This window comes from Chaetodon trifascialis, chromosome 4 (genome assembly GCF_039877785.1).
Source record: "Chaetodon trifascialis isolate fChaTrf1 chromosome 4, fChaTrf1.hap1, whole genome shotgun sequence".
NCBI lineage: Eukaryota > Metazoa > Chordata > Actinopteri > Chaetodontiformes > Chaetodontidae > Chaetodon > Chaetodon trifascialis.
In genome coordinates this window covers 24,207,649-24,225,181 of record NC_092059.1, presented here as the reverse complement: position 1 = coordinate 24,225,181, position 17,533 = coordinate 24,207,649, and the positions used below count along the sequence as shown (strand labels likewise).

The window sequence follows — 17,533 nt, the reverse complement described above, 5'->3', positions numbered from 1 at the left end:
TTAAAAGAAACAAAAAAAACGTTTGCACATTAGGAATAGATGAAAGTAGCTACATCCCTATTGCACTGCCTTTAATTAATTACATTCAGAGATCAATGTCAAGAGTTCTACACTTACTATTTGAGCTACTGCTACTTAATGAGTGAGTTTTCTTTTCCTAGGATCGCTCTGTGTTGTGCAACAGTAAAAATGTGTCACTTTGTTGCTTGGCAGCCAGAGGACTCTTAGAAATGAGTTAATGAATTTGTATTCAGCCAACTTCCCTTGGAGACTGAGGTCCAATAGGTTTGTTCTTCTCGACTGTCTCACATTCTGTCACTCTACCAAGCACATTGAGTGCTTCAGCCTTAACAAGTCTATGAAACTGTCACCACAAATCACAGCAATGCTTTTCTGCTGTGGGCCTCTTGACTCCGCCTGGTGCCTAACACGCTGCGTAAACCTATCAAGGGCAGGAGGTGGGATTCATTTTCCGTCCGATATAATGGCCAAGAGGAAAAGTCTCGATGAGATATGTCTGCACACACACACAAATTGAAAACTGTGCATTTGGATGGGAACACTGAAACTTGTTTCTGTTCTTTTTTTTTGTTGTGTGTTCAGTGGGAGTATGACAGACAAGCAAAAATTGCTATTCCTTTTCCTGTGGCCCTTAACTCCTTTGACTCATTTGTTTGTCTTTTAAAATATATATATTTACAATGTTAATATTGACCCTTCTGTGTCAATTTGTCCATTTTCTATGTCAATACTGTGTTGACAGCTGTTGCCATTTTTCCTTTATCTGCATTACCACAGTAAAGTTGGGATTATGACAGTTTTTCAGAATAATTTCTTGTCTGTGTTGAGTTGCTTTGAAAACCGTTGATGTTGTCATGACTCACTCATTGAATGATCATCATCTGCAGATGTCAGGTCTCAGCCTAGGCTTGACTTAGACTGCTGTGCAGGCCTCAGTGGTGGGAAAAGTATTCAAATCAGTTACTTCCAGTTAAACAAATGATTTGAATACCTTTTCACTTAAAAACAGTATTTAAGTGCTACATTTAGGATTTTGGTATAATGAATTACATTGACAATTACATTAATATATTCTTATAAATTGTTACATTTCTGTTGATTATAAGCATTCTGTATACTGTTTTCAACTTTACAGTATTTCTCTTATTTAATGCCCCCCCCCACACTTTTTATATTGTCTTTATTTTCATACTTATTTTCCTGTATTTTTTCTATTATTAAGTGGATTTTATTCTCCTCACCTCATTTTACATACATTTTCTATCCCTGTTTTTATGTTTATTTATTCTTGAGTCTTTTTATGTGAAGCACTTGGTGGAGCACTTTTATTATTATTATTATTATTATTATTATTATTATTATTATTATTATTATAGACTTCAATGTTGGAACATGTGCTGCTAAAAGTAAATACTTCTGTATATATTGCTGGATACTTTGTCTCATACACGTATCTGTTTGCTGTAGCTCATAAATGCACTAAATGTGACGCAGTTCAACCTTCAATCTTTCAGATACGTTGTTCATATTCATATCATATTGTATGGCAAACGTCTGTGCTTATTACATGATTTTACGACATTACAGAAGCCGCAATGGAGAAAGAAAATACTGCCGTGACCCGGATTCGAACCGGGGTTGCTGCGGCCACAACGCAGAGTACTAACCACTATACGATCACGGCGAGCTAGGCCCGGGGCGACAGATCGCTGAAGACCACCTGTCACGGAGACATATGTCCCGCGAGAGCATGACAGTGCTGCCTGTTATTTTATGTTGAGTTAGAATTTGGGAGTGATAAACCTTATCATCTCATCTCACTGTGCGGGTCTTAGTTAGTCTTAGCTTTCTGTATGTTTGTAAGATAATCAGTCTTTTGGTGACTCTTTTCAGTTCAGATTTCGATCTGAGCTCCCCTTCCCCCCCCACTCCTCCTCAATGGTCATGATTTTGCATATAGCAGAAGTCTGTGAGTGAGTGAAAGACGCTGAAAGGGCGCGCCCTCTGAAAAGCTTCACTAACTTAACTTCAAATGAATTCCATTCAAATCAAGTGATTTCTCAATTTTCCAGACATCCTTTGAGGGACTCCACCTCAGCAAACGCTGCAGCAGCTGATCAACACACACAACAGCTTTGGTTTAGTGAAGTCAGAAAGCTTAAGCATTTAATGAAATATTAAATTAAATATTACAATACATAACAAATGATTTAAACATTTTTAGACAAGAGAACAAGGTGAAAATGTATTTTTATTTAATTTTATATCAGTGATGGTGAAACTACTGAAAATGTTTTGTATTTCTGAGAAATACACCAGCAATAATAATTAATAAACATGTGAGTGTGACACTGTGGGACCTACGTATAAAAAGCCAATATTAATAGATTTTGTCACTCCTATTATTCTCTGTCTGCCTTTGTTTGGGAAAATAATGATGCTCTAAAGTTTGGACCTACAGTATGGATCCCATAATGCTTTGGGAGATGTAAACAGGAAGTATAATGTTGATTAAAAGTATTAAAAGTATGCTGAATAAAATATTAGAAATGACTTTTTGCTGTGTAGCCATGGTATCACTGGATTGCTTTCATATTCAAGAAAACTTGGTCCCATCACAGTTTACAAATCATGTACTGCTCATTTAATGGAAGTAACTGTTAATGATAAATTAAATAACCATTAATATGTAATTTGAGGTGGAAAAAGTTGAACTTTTACAGGGTCCCTGCAGATCCCTGTTCAGATATTTTTTCAGAACCTGCCAGATAATTTCCATGTTATACCGGAAAATAATGCAACTTCCTGTTATGTAAATGCTTTAACCAAACAATCAATGTAATCTGATTATTTACAGGGATTATTGTCGGTATAATTTATGGTCCTCATACATTTTACTTGTAGATTATGATATTCTGCGTCAACATGCAGGAAAACTGTAGCTGTGTAACTGATCAAAGATCAACTGTCCCGGTCTAGCCAATCAGAGATTGGGTTCTTCTAAACCTAGAACGTGTCTGCGCGGGCTGGGACAGGAGATGGCTGCAGGCGAAGATCTGACAGGAGCGGGCTGATCTACCACAGTCCCAAGTGACCCCCGTGGCTTGGAGACAGTGAGGTCTGAGCTGAGTGTGACTGAGTGTGTGTGCTCATGGGGGTGCAGGTGTGTGTGGTTGTCGTGCTGATGCCCAGTGTGACCGCTGTCTGCTTCTGCATGGGCTTGCTCCTCCACGGTGGCAGCCTACAGGGGAAAAGAAAGACACCGTGTGGTTAACTGTTTCAGATTCTGCTGATAATGAGAGTGGTGAGACTGAGCCATACAACATTCTCTCTTTAGAGCCTAAAAAGTTCTTTGGAGATACAGATTTGGGTAATATTTGCCTGCCTGTTTTTCACAATAAGTAGCAATTTTCATTTCACACACAGTCCTTTATCCTGATGCATTTTAGGCATCAGGATATCAGAGAGTAGTGGGATTAGTTTGTTGTTCATGCAGATTAGATGTAGTCCTGTTGTGTGGTGGATGCATCACTGCAGTTGAAGTAGATACCTGAGGCTCATAGATCTCACACTTCACCTCCACAGCCTTCTGATCAGAGCCGTCTGTCTCTCCAAAGGGAAGGCTGACTTCAAACTGGGAGTCCCCGGCTGAGTGTGAGCCAAAACAGAAACCTCTATGCTGAGAGAAAAGATATCAAGAAGGTGTCTGTGAAGATTCTCGTTCATCCAGGTCATGGTGCTCTAAGTGCTTTAAGAAGGTAAGCCCAGAACAGGCACAGCAATGGGGTGGAGTTTGGGTGGGTGGTGTGCACAATCAACAACCGCCACAGCGATGACCAGACACATAAGAAGAAGTTTAAAAATGTTAATAAATTAGCTATTGGGGCCTGAAGATATTTTGGAAATTTACACAAGAGTGGAAACACAAACTGATTATAATGTACATTTTGTCATTACAGCATACAGCTTTTTAAAAACAAGCATCTAACGGCCCAACTGCATCTCAGAGCAATTTCACATACAACAATCAGCTATTCGGTGACTCTTTTCTTGGTACTTGTTCAACTTTAGACCATAGAGAGCCCTGTTTGAAGAACTTGTGCGGGCTAAATACAGTAAATCATGTATTAAAATATACATATCTGTGTGTGTGTGTGTGTGAGTGACTCACAGCAAACTGACAGCCCATAGGTGAGCAGCTGCTTAGTTCTCTGGCGTCTGTTTTCTTTGAACACACCGTCTCCACGATGGTGAACTCCACAAAGTAGGATGGACCAAAAACCCACTGACAAGGCACACAAAGACATAATGCATACACACATACATATACCTGTGTAAGTATGCTACACTACGCGCTAAAATAAAATAAAATAAAATAAAATAGAATAGGTTGCAAAGGTTTTGATGTCAAAATTTCTAAGCTTATACTTTCTCACAAAATGCTACACATATCACCTCAAAACCCATCCTGCGCCTTTCAAAGTAAAAAGAAACACATTTTAAGTGGCCAAGCACAGAACAATGAACATGTAGCCTCAGGTGGACTCAAAGGTAGAAGGATGAAAGTGGTAATGGCCAAAGAAGAAGAGACACACACCGTCTGCAGGAAACACAGTCTTAACTTTTGAAAGCATTACCTCTAATCTCTCTACACAGAATGTGATCACTTGATTGTTCCTTTGTTTTCTTAACCTGTGATTTGGCTCTTGTAATGTTCTCCAGGGTAAAGTAGTTGGCCAGGCGGCTCTCTTCATTGAACCTCTGCAGGGAGAGTTTGACTGTCTCCTTGACGATGGGGTCATTCAAGTTATCAGCCGTGGGACAGTCTGGACACACGCTCACCACTGCTGTGGCAGGAACTGAACACAAGCATTATCAGGGTCAAAGGTCAGCGGAATGCAGCTGAGGCACAGTGTTTGTTGAGGATTTAACTCAAGCTCTGTGTACAGTGACGGACACGACTCCCCCAGCCTCCATCCTGCAGTATGAACCCTTTCAGCTATCTTCAGCATCCCTCTCTTCCCTCTGACAGCTTCCTTTATCCAGGTGTGTTCTCCTTCACTTAGACAAATTGTGGAAAAAAATGTTTAAAAAATAAAACTGACACACTCTTGTCAGTCACATTGCTTTGATTTCTAACTGCAACTCCGCATAATCACTCATGTGTGACGTTTTCATTTTTGTTGAAGGGTATTTCAGGACAGAGCATGTTCAGAATTCAATGTATGTCAGCATCTTTCATCTTCATACCTCACTGCCATTTGCAAAATTAAAGTGATGAAGTGACAACAAAAAAGACTTGCAACACTTTGTATCATTGAAAAACTGTAAATGTGTTTTTGTGCTATCAGATGAACAGAAAAAGGCAGACGAGTCAAAATGACTCCATCAATCTACCTTCACGGATTGCACAGGAGTAGCTTTGAAGTTTGACTTGAGAGTCGATGTAGGCAGATACCTCACACTCCCCATACACCTGAAGGACACAAACACACACATGCAGGTAATAGACAAGAGCACATATGACCAAAGTGACAATCAGGTACACAAACAAACCCACCTCATTTCCTTGGCTGGAAAGTGATTTCACACTGAATGGAACTTTGACTTGATTGAAAGTAGTAAGTCACAGATGGGCAGAGGTTAAGTCTGCTGTGGCCCACAGAAAAGGAACTAAATGACATTGTTTTGACCAGGAAGAGTGAAGACACACCACCCTGTGGCACTTACTGGAACTTCACCAATATCTCTGACTTCACATTGTTTCCATGGTTTCCTGCTGGTGATGTGGCATTTGGTCTCCATGACATCAATGGTCAGATTGTAGAAAGAGCCACCATTCTCCTAGACACACACAAACGCACGCACACACGCACGCACGCACGCACGCACGCACGCACGCACGCACGCACGCACGCACGCACGCACGCAGATATATACATATCAATACTGGTCAATAACATCCTAATGGAAATTCTGTTTTTATTCAATTGTGTGATGGATCAAATGACATGACAAATAAACGATCAATTAGGCCATTTGATTGTGTTACCTGCACACACCCATGCACACCAAACACACATGCATGCACACACTCTCTCTCTTACACACACACAGTTAGTTTTGCTCTTATAATTATTATTTCTGTTTCCACCATCTTTCAAGGAGAACACTTGAAAGTTAATGTACATCCATGCAAGCATGTGTGTGCACATGTGTGTGTGATGTTGCCCTCACCTTGTTGGGAGTGCGAGAGAGGTCATACAGTCTGTTGAGGCTCAGGATATATCCGTTAGTCCGGTCCTGGTTGATCTGCTCCAGGGCCTCTTCCGCCACCCTCACTGCCTCAGGGCTGCTGCAGCCTGAAGCATCTGGCCTGGCTCTGCCCTCCTGCTGCAGCAAAGCCAGACACAGGACCAGCAGGTACACACTCATCCTCACACACATACAGAGCGGATGAAATGAAAACCCTAATTTTATCCAATTACTAAAGGCTACTGTGGTAGATTCTCTAATATTTAGACTAACACAGGCCCTGGCCTGTAAATCTTCCTTTGCAAAATCCAGATTTTACAAACAGGGTTAGACAGATATGTGAGGCTATGCTGGACTTTCCCCTCTGATGAGCAAACAGCTGCTATCTGCTGCTCTGCAGGCCAATGGCTGGCTCAGACTGATTGAGGGGTCATAGTGCACTGGGCAGCAGTGTTACACTATAAGAAAAGAAAAGCTCACTGAATACAGTAAACCTAGTTATATTTCTTTTATGTGACACTATAATTGCTGAAAATACTCCAACAAATTCCTACAATATGTTTTGGTTGTCAGGTAGATCATGGGCATTATTTCACCAGAAGCCACGGTGTGGTAATGTGACATGACATCACATCACAGAGGTATATTACAAAGTCTATTATTTGCATGTGATGAGCAGGAGAGTTGTGAAACTGCCTTTCATTGTTTCTATTCTGGTGCATATTTCAGCACCTGTTATGTGAATACACACGCTGAGACCAGATGAAGGTGAACTCACAGGGATGGCTGAGAGAGAACACAGAACTAGGGCTGGTAAAATTCAACAGAAGGTTTATTAACCAAAAGTGTCCACAAAAACAGGCAAACGAAAAGCGAGAGCACAAAAACACTCTGCAAAGTCCATCTAAAGGTGTCCTCCAAAACGGGAAAAACTAAGGGCGAGAGCAAACAAACACTCTGCACAGAGCAACTAAAGGTGTCCACAAAAACAGGAAAGAACTAAAGGCGAGAGCACAAAAACACTCTGCAAGCAACTCCAACTCCTCTCACGACCGAGGCTGGGCTGGGCTGAGGGCTAATCCACAGGGCAAAGGCTCCTGGAAGAGGGCAGACAAAAACATGGGCCAGAATGGACCGGACAGACACAGAGCATCAGTCGACTGGCAGAGTAAGAACAAAATACCACGGAAGTAAGCAGACGATCTGACGAGTACTGGAGGGAAAAGCCTGGGTTATATGCAGCTGCTGATTAGTTGGTGATGAGCTGATGATCTGCAGGTGTGAGAGGAAGCAGGCAGGTGGAGCTTGACTGACAGGTGCAGCCTTACTGCATGGTCCTGGACAGACAGGGGGAGACAAACAGACAAAACACACTGGGGAAAACAGGGGAAAATGAAACAAAAGGGAGAGACACACTGCCAGGTCCTAACAGCACCATGGTCAGAGAGTATAGATCTAAGTATAAATCTGAGTATATTACATATTAAATCACATCTGATCACTCACTTCTAATGTAATGTCAAACACTTCATCAAATAGCATCATACTGCTCTAGGCGACCAGGATGCCAGTGGTGGCAGCCCACCACTCCTGGTAGGCGACCAGGATGGGTTAAAGGTGGAGGACAAATTTCACCAAATTGCATGGCGTATGTATGTAATGTGTGACAAATAAAGGGGACTGTCCCTCCGATTCTTCAATGTTGTAACTTTGCAAGCGGCTACTCCACCAACATCCATTGGCATGTTAATCATCTTCCAAATACTTAGATTTTTGCCATAAATAGGGTAAAATACATGACCGCCTTTTGGCGCTAGTGCAGTTAGCTGCTTACTTTTGTCAGACTTAACTGCTCACACTGAACACATATTCGACCACTTAACTGCACTACCAACAAATAGACCCAGCTAATGAGCTAGCATTGATGGAGCTTTATAGCTTTTACATGGATGAAAAGGCTAAACCAGTATGTATTTAGGGTACTATTTAATCTTTTTTTCCCTGTGGCACAACACTGTAGGACAGATGGTATTCTTTCATTCACTCAGTCGAGTTTCCAAGAACGTTTTGATGCTTCTTTTTAGCTACGACTCTTGGTGTCCACTGGAGTATTTCTTTAAAAGTTACTCCATTAACACCTGCGTCTTCTTCATGGAAAAAAGTAATAATGATAAGTAGACCTTATCATACCCCCCCCCGAAAAACAAACAAACAAACAAACAAACAAACAAACAGTCTGACCACATATTAGTATACAAGGTACATTATTGTACCTAATATTTGAAGTTTTTTCCCTGTTGGCTAAGATACAATCCTTACCTGGATTTTTTTTTTTTTTTTTTTTTTTTTCCAGCTAACCAAAATTGCAGTTTTTAGTTCTGTGTGGGTTGTGTGTAAGGGCTACAGAACACAGATAAGAGCTGATTGTTGCTGATTATAAAGCTGATGTGACCAATAAATGTCCACAGAGTAAGTGCACATGCAGTATGTGTGAAGGCCACTAAAAGTTAGCTTATGTTTGTGGATTTCATGACCTACACTAAACAGGTTGTAACCAGTCAACACAAAATCTGCAGCCTATCACAAACTCCATAAAATCTTCATACAATGGTTTGCACGAATCTTCCAGAAATGTAATGAATTTTCACTCCTTGGTGGTGCTACAGCAACATGATGCATGAAGGCTTTTTTCTAGTTCTTCCTGTTCTTGTAGAGTTTGTGCTTCAACTCTGAATCCATATTTTCTCTTGTTCACATAGAAATGCCAGATGTCACCTAATGCTCTGAATCTGTTATCTGAAAAATATGAACTGTTAGCTGTTTTAAATGCATTATTTACGTTAAGCACTGTAGGTACACATATATGTGGATATTATCTGGGAAAAGCCTATTAAATCAATTATCTTAATGCATTTTGTTTTGGTGTTGGTGTTAATTTTGGATAATGTCTTTATAGAGAAGAAATCTCCTGTTTGTGGTGTAATCACAAAAATAATTTCATGGTGTTTCGTTAGCTGACAATAACAAAACTGAGATGAGTGACTAGATGGAAGAGTTGGTCATGTTGGTTGAGGACAAGCGCATTCAATCAACACAACACGGTTGGTTTCGCAAAGTACGAAAAACACTGGTGAGTATTTGGTGGTATCATTTATTATTTTGTGCAGCTAACACAGCTAACACAGTCAACATACAAACATAGAAAACTTTGACGTTTGGTGGCTTATTTTTATAGTGACTCAGTAAGGAGATCTGTATTATTGATCAAGATCAGGTGACTGGTCCATGTGAATGTGGGCAGCCTTTACAATTTTGCTGTCTCTGAGGATTATATAAAGGAAATGACCAGTTAAGAGGTTCTATTATTTTTGAGCATTTTCCTAAAAAACAGTGAAATGTTGTTACTGTGAAGGTGTTTCTTTCTATGCACTCAGCCTTCATTAGTGGCTGAAAAGAGACAGGAAAGGTTACATGTTATATGTAATGCTTATAGCAACCACTGTTTTTCCCAAGAATAACTCAGGCAAGCAGTCAAGGTGTGTTACTTCTCTGTCAATGAGCAAATCTGTGATGTGCTTTCTTTTTCTTCCCTATGCTTCAGTCTGTGTGCGAGTATTTTTAAATCTGTCGACGCTCAAGTGAGTTCCATGTGCCACTTTATGCAGCTGGCTTGAACATGGGGTCCTCAGCGAAGAGTTTCTCCACCAGGGTCGGTCCTGCCACTGCGGCGGGGCACTGGGCTGAGACTGTGGTGGGGAAGGCCTGGATGGTGGGTTCCATCTCTCCGGGAATCTGGGGGTCAGGCTTGAGGGGCAGGGTGACTCCCGCCTCGGGGCCACCGGCGGGGACATCAGGGAAGGAAGGCAAGGTCATGGGCTGATCCATGGCCAGCAACATCCTCACCATTCCCTTTATGTGATTATGGGGTGTGGTTTCATGGTCGTGGTCATGGTGATGGTGGTGGTGCTCGTGATCGTGCAGGTGAGCATGCTTGTGGTCGTGGTCCAGAGCGAGCTCGTGGTCGTGCTCGTGGGTGTGCACGCCGTCGGCATGCTTGTAGTTGTGGTGGTGGTTGGGCGAGTCACCGGTGTGGTTGTGCGCCTTAGCGTGATGAGCGTGAACGTGATCGTGGTCATGGCCGTGGTCATGTGTGTGGTGGTGGTCACTGTTGTCTGGGCTTTTGTTGTGATGAGCGTGGCTCTTGGTGTGGTCGTGAGCGTGGTCGTGTGTGTGTGTCTGGTCAGCAGCGTGTGCGTGGTCGTGGTCGTGGCTGTGTGTGTTTTTGTCATTGTGGCTGTGGTGAGTCTCTTCGGCCTGCAGGTGCAGTTTCTTCTCTCTGTCTGCAGCCTGAAGAACACACAACCATAAAATTAATAATGTGTGGAACATAATAATTTGGATAAAGTGGTAGAATTTAAAATGTGTGTAACCTCTACAACATCCACCCTGACAACATGTCCTCATTAGAGTGTCAGGTCGGATTTGGTCACGTTGGTTAGACTAGTGTACTTGACATGGTGCTTTCAAGCTCTTTCCGTGAAAATATAGGCAGGGAAAATATTCAGGAAAATTGATGGTATGGAGGCATTTCACTTTAGTAATCAATGCAGATAATAATGAAGCAGCAAGGCTCTGATGAGATATGACAGCAGGACGATTGAAAACTCAGCCTTGCAGGGACATGTGGACGATGCAGGCTGAACAACTGCATGACAGGATAAGACACGCTCAGTTCTTCAGCTTACATTAAGGGCTCAAGTTGCGTTTGGACATAAAAAACAAAACGCCTGTTGTGTTCGGCTCAGGCTTGGTTACTACTGTTTTGGACTCGGGTCAGATTTGTGCAGAAAAATGTGATGCGAGCCACACTCTAAAACTCCTAAAACTAAACGACTGAATAGTTTGATTGCCAATGACAAAACAAGATATATGACCATGGGACGGTACCAGCAGGTATACTGGACGTTCGTGCGCGCGTTCTTAAAAATAAACACATGGTTAACGTTGTGGCATGTCGCAGTTTGGTTGGTTTTAGACACCAAAACTTCTTGGTAAGGTTTAGGGAGAGATTGTGGTTTGAGTTGGTTGACCTGAGTGAAGTTTTGTGTCTAAGTTCAGCTATGTTATGTACGTGATGTTAGTCAAGTACATTACGTAATTTACTTTAAAATAAGGCAATCCTCAATTAATACAGTGGGGGAATCTGCAGTGCTACAGCAACAAAGCGGACAAAGGTGACTGCCGAACAACCAAAATAAGACCTATGCTGCAATAAATCTGAATGATCCTTTCGATCAATCATTTCATTTCAAATCATTTCAAAGCAACAGGGTCAAATAATAAATGTTCAAAATCTGTGGCCATGCAAGGCCTGCCTGCAACTGTCAGCTATGAGAAAACGCACTGAATTAATTGTTGCTTGAACTGAGTTCTTAAAATCTGAAATCTTATACATTTAAAGCAATTTGTGTATTCTATGCTTTTCCCTTTCACCACAGAAACACATTCAAAAAAGAGTAAATCAATGTGACAGTGTGCTTCATCATGGCGCAGTGAGTCTCACCTCAGGCTCGTAGATCTCACACTCTACGCTGGTCTGAGCTTCACCAGAGGGATCGTAGAAGAGGGATGCCTTACAGAAGCCCTTATGCTGGAGAGACAAGAACAAAATGAAACAAGAGAGTGAGGTAATGGTTATGCCTGTGGCTTTATGAGAGTTTCATATTTAAACAAACTGAATTTCAAAGTACTCCTTTGCTATGATAAACTTGTTTACTGATATTAACTAAAGGTCTAATAGAGCTACGAGCTGAAAGATGAGGTCCCTCCGGAGGTCTTTGGTTAATGATTCCCTGGATTATTACACATGAAACTGGAAATCCAGAATGAAAACTGGTTTTTGATTTCATTATTTCTCTCAAAAAGTTCTCTCAAAGCAAACACAGTCACACCTGAGAAACAGCCTGGAGATGTAGCAGATGCCACGAATGCATGATAATTAAGATACATAATTTGTTTCTTTTCAACATGCAAAATAAATCCTGGACGTAAAAAAAACAACAAACAAACAAACAATCGAAACCAAAATTTTCAAAAATGCTGTGAAATAATTTGTCATGACTCACAGCAAACTCGCACTCCATGATGGGGCACTTATCAGCTGTCACTGCTTCTGTGCCCGTGGGACAGGTGGTCTCCTGGATGGTGTACTCTACATTGTAGTACATTGACATGGCCATCTGGATACATGCATGCATGCAAGCACACACACACACACACACACACACACACACACACACACACACACACACACACACACACGCAGAAAGACAGTAAACTTTTAGAAAGGAATATGCATAATATGAGATCTTTGGCCTGGAGTTGGTCAAGTACTCAGTCAGTGAGCTGCAGAGTTTCTGACAGGTGGAAGAGCAGGAGGTGGGAGCAGAAACCACTGAAGGCACATTAGCTGGGAGGTCAAAGGGGTCAGTCATGAGGCTTGAGAAGGAAGCAAGAGTTTAGCAACATTTTTACAAAAATATTAGTTTTCATTACATTGTGAAAATGTTGATTAACCACACGTGGAGACCAGAGTTTCTCTGGTTGATCAGATGGTTCTGGTGCGAACTCCATTCAGTATCAAAAAATGACATAAATCCAAGGTGACCAACTGGGACAATTGTTTTTAGATACCTAACCATACCATTGTGGGGTGAATTATCTCTCTCATGTAGTACAGCTTCACATTCTAGAATGATGCCGCTGAGAAAGTGCGGACCTCTTGCATTTCATTCGCTCATCTACTCCTTCAAAAGGTTTTTCAATGTTTGTAGGTGAGAGCCAGTATTACATGTAGCTGTATTATAGCATTTATCCACCATTCATTTACTCCCAGAGGAGTTAGCTATTTCTCCGGGGTAAAGGAAAGCCACTGAGGTATTATCCTCAGGAGAATCCATCCCTCAATGCTGCAAACATTAAGTGGAATTTTGTCATCTTATTCCCTGCATTGTATCGGGAAGATGAATTACTTCACGTAACATTTTAATGTTTTGGACGTGTGGAAAACTTACCCCAGTGGTAGCGCGGTTGACTTTGAGCAGAGCGAAACGATTGGCTAACCCGCTCTTCTTGTTGTACTCATCCATTGTGAGAGACACAGTCTTCTGAATCTTGTCGTTGTCCACGGAGATGAGGAAGGGACAGTCAGGACACACCTCATTCACCCGAGCTGCAGGAACTGAGCAGAGAGAACAGTGGTTTTGAATGTGCACATATCACAAGACTGTTTTGCACTGCACAAAACCATTATTTTTTTTTTACCTGGTCTGACAATACAGTCGTATTTGTAGAGACGCACCACTCTTTGCACCTTATTGATGAATATGGCAGCTTTGCACTGTCCATATACCTGCAAAGACCAATACAATTGTACAATACAATACAATTACCAATACATTTGTACTGTATAATTGTCAACCAACATGTCTTATGATGCCAAACTTCTTTGCTTTCTTCTACCAACTCGGGTAGCTCATGTATTTTGAAGTATCTTTTCTGCAGAAATTGTCTTTACATCCTGACAGCAATCAGTAAATCAAATGCTCTGACAAAAAAGGCAGTAGGCAGGTGCAATGCTAAAGCTACAGTTTGCTATTTGCATAAGAAAGTGCAGCCAAAATTTCTCAACACTAACATGCCAGCTTGGGAGCTGTGAGCACTCCAACATTATCAACCCTAGCTTTAAAAACTACACCCTCTGGAAGAACAAGTAGCTACAATGCTTGTTGCATTAGTACAGTGACACTTATTCATTTAAGTTTGACATGCAATTAATTGAAACGCAATTGAATTGAAAAGCAAGTAATGTAAGTAATAGTAAGTAATGGTAAGAAAACAAAAGACAAAATAAGCTTTGTGAAAAACTACTGCAAACGTTTACACTGTGTGCAGGAATGTGGGCTTTCGTGGCTTTTGGTGCCTCTCTATGAGAATGTGTGCATACGAGAGCGTGTGTTTTCTAACCGGTGTGTCGTCGGTTTCACGAGCCTGACAGATCTTGTCTTCTTTCCTGTTGAGAACACTGCAGTTGGTCTCAACAACATCCAGAGTGAGGTAGAAAATGATGCCGTTCTCTCCCTGTGACAGACACACAAACACACAGAGTGTACACACATCAATGACAGTCACTAACATCCTAATGGAGATGATGTTTTCCCGTGGTGGATCAAATGACATGATAAATGGAAGGTAAATGAGGTCCTAAAAACTTCTCTATCAGGCTCTGACATTTGCATGACAGCTGCCACCTAATCCCTAGTATTGCCTGATCTTTCACACAGTCAAAACAGATCTGTCGTCTGCTACTATAGGTGACACGTCATTAAAAACACGCTTGGTTTAAATGTTTGATGTCGGACTGATAATTCTACTCAGAATGAATTTATAATGATTTTTGAAATTAGCACATATTTAGGGATGGCCTGCTAGATAAACTCAGGCAGACTGAATCCTAATATAGACTTTTCTTCTTAATCATGACTGTTAGTCACTTTCCTCTCATCATCTTGTATGAATTGTTTTTTATGTATTGTCGATTCTTTTCTTTCTTTGTTTTTGTGATTTTCAGGGTTACATAATCCTTCCTAAAGCCACAAAAACACAAATTTTTATTCCTTGTTGATGTAAGTTTTCTCTGGGTAATTTCATCTTGATTGCAACAGGTGATTTCACACCTTCACTTAGAGAAGAGGAATGTCTGCAGTCGCTCAGCACATGCTTGCAGAAAAATCTTTTAGAAGTTACGCAATTTGTTTGCTTGTCAGCTTAAAATTACACACACAAAATACATATAAACACACACATAAAATTACATCAGAAAGGATTTCAACATGTCCTCTTTGACCCACTTATCTAAATCCTTCACCTGAAAATCATGTTTGTTCTATCACTTAAATGTCTATTTGGTTCAACTTTAACCTACAATGTTTCACACTCGACATTTTAGATGCACACAAATGATCTTTTTCTGTCGAATAATTGCTAAATATGTGTCTTAAAATTGGGATTTCTTTAATGAAATCCATTGTAAAGCTGCTTCTGATGGTGTTGCTGCATCTCCAGATCTCAAGTGGTTTGATAGATATGGATTGTCGCCCAAACTGGGACAATAAGTAGCCTGATAATCAGACTGAATTTCCCGTTCTGCTAACACCTTTAATTCTTCATTTTGATTCAATAGGTGAACAATATGGGGATGTGGGCAACGCTAGAGAAATTGCTGCAATAATAATATTAACTGAGTTATGTTGAGAATCTGGGTGGCGCTCATTGGCGTGACTCACATGTTTCATCGTGTGGACGTTGGAAAGGCGGTGCATGCTGAAGATGTAGCCCTCCGTCCGGTCCTTGTTGATCTTGGTGAGAGCTTGTCGTGCAGCGCCCAACGCGGACGGGTCTTCACACGACCCCTGCTCCACGCCAGCCGGCTCCACCGGTGCACTGTGGATGTGCACACACCCCAACGCCAACAGCAGCAACGACAGCGCACTGTGTTTCATGGTGAAGACCTGGGATGACTCTCTCTGTCTCTGTCAAACACACACAGTCACACACACCAAGGCTGGTAGGGCAGATGCCATGAGAGGGATAGAGTGATGTCTTATATCCTGTTAAGCCCCCCCCCCCCCCCCCCCACTCACTCCCACACACACAAATCACTGCCCATCCTATCATCTCAGTTAAACATAACCATTGACCCTCACCCCCTCTCAAAACATACAGGCATATCTCGGAATACTGCATCAGTTGATCTATCTGCCAACCAATCAGCTACTGTACTGACTCGCACAGTGGAGCTTATCAGTCAGTAGATAATCAGGCCTGCAGTCACACTCTTCTGTGGGATCAATAGGAAGTGGGCTGGAAGTCACTTGATCCACTCCTGGCTCTGAATTTAGGCTCAATTCTCATACAACAGCCTTAATCTAAAAGTTAAGGAATGATGTGGAATAATCAAACAGAATTCCATTCAGATGGCTCATGCTACAAATACCTGACCAAAGCAGTATCAGGTCACCACTGTCATCATTAAAAAAAACACAAGCAGCCCAAGCTGAAGAGTCACACACCTTCTGGTCTGCACATGGTCACTCACTAGCTACCCCTGTCCAGTGTAGTAATTACAGTCTTGCTACAGCATCAAAGGACACAAAATATAGCACAGGCTAAGAGAAAGTCACCAGTGTTTACACACATTATGACAGTCACAGTAGCATACTTTTGACACTTTAAGTGGATTTTTCTGATAAAATGTCTGTACTATGTTAATGTTTTGGTACTTCAGTAAAGCACTGAGCACTTATTAGTACGCCACCACACATACCATTCAGCTTTGAATGATTTATTTACTGAATATCATATGGCAAATGTCTTTGCTCATCCAGCTGCCTGTGGTGGTGTGATGTTGTTGCACTGCATGTATGCATGTCGGAGAGGTGGGTGAGTGTGAAAACCCACAGTGGCACCGTGCTTTCAATTGCTTAACATTAACCACACTTCATTCATGCTTTAGTAGTCATGCACAGTATCAACAGTTTGTTTTGCCAGTGAGTTGTTTACAGTGTCACTCTCATTCCATACCGGTCTTTAGACTGTTTACAGGAGGCTGTGGAAATAAAATGGGGTAGACATAAACAGAAGGCAAGAACGGACACATGTTCACCACATTCCTGAACTTTGATCAAAAGTCACTTCTAAAGCTTTTGGACTCGAGAGATCAACAGCGGCACTGAGGTGACTGCAGTGATAGTGAGACGTGCGACCTTTGTCATTACAAAATAAACAACCCGTGGACTTATCAGGCTAAAAATTGATCTTCTTGTGCACCTACTGTGTTGAAACTTCTCTCAGGTACACTTGCGTAAGACAGACAACCGTTGGGACACGACTGCTCATACACGCCAGGCTGAATGAAGTGCTCGAAACTTATGGCAAAGCACAGATTCATCAGGACTGATAGAGATTGTGATGGAGATTATGTGTCTCTGAGAGTGAATGCATGCAGAGGTGATGCAGAGGTTGTGAACGTGATGTTTGTCCACCGTGAACTGGTTTATAGAAGAACATCACAAACGAAGTGAAATGCATCGTCGTGTTACCTAATGGTCATATCAAAACTAAATCAAGTAATTCTCATCCCTGTGTGCCGTCACTTGTGCCTGTAATGCATCAAAACATGTCAACACGATGTTTATGT

At 41.5% G+C, this 17,533-nt stretch overlaps 2 protein-coding genes and 1 non-coding gene across 3 annotated transcripts; all 3 read right to left on the bottom strand.

Moving 5' to 3' along the window:
* Positions 1-1,633: 1,633 nt before the first annotated feature.
* trnah-gug (transfer RNA histidin (anticodon GUG)) lies at positions 1,634-1,705 on the bottom strand. The gene has a single exon. It is a non-coding gene; the product is annotated as a tRNA-His (tRNA).
* Positions 1,706-3,004: 1,299 nt separating this feature from the next.
* Positions 3,005-6,456, bottom strand: LOC139330694 (fetuin-B-like). Its single transcript, XM_070961749.1, has 7 exons — positions 6,259-6,456; positions 5,752-5,865; positions 5,419-5,497; positions 4,714-4,880; positions 4,193-4,306; positions 3,572-3,700; positions 3,005-3,262 (listed from the first exon to the last, which is right to left on the bottom strand). The coding sequence occupies exons 1-7, from the start codon at positions 6,454-6,456 to the stop codon at positions 3,005-3,007; spliced, it is 1,059 nt and encodes a 352-aa protein (XP_070817850.1).
* Positions 6,457-9,933: 3,477 nt separating this feature from the next.
* fetub (fetuin B) lies at positions 9,934-15,917 on the bottom strand. Its single transcript, XM_070960891.1, is given in 7 exon segments — positions 9,934-10,623; positions 11,840-11,926; positions 12,402-12,515; positions 13,350-13,516; positions 13,600-13,687; positions 14,302-14,415; positions 15,621-15,917. Coding segments are annotated over 7 exon segments (1,557 nt in total).
* Positions 15,918-17,533: the final 1,616 nt, after the last annotated feature.

Bases quoted from the DNA above. Each gene is read 5' to 3' on its own strand.
- LOC139330694 (XM_070961749.1), bottom strand. From the start codon at position 6,456: ATGAGTGTGTACCTGCTGGTCCTGTGTCTGGCTTTGCTGCAGCAGGAG. The intron at 4,307-4,713 runs GTTAAGAAAACA...GTGCCTTGTCAG, and splicing joins TTACAAGAGCCAAATCACAG to TGGGTTTTTGGTCCATCCTA. The intron at 3,701-4,192 runs GTGAGTCACTCA...CTTTTCTCTCAG, and splicing joins CTATGGGCTGTCAGTTTGCT to CATAGAGGTTTCTGTTTTGG.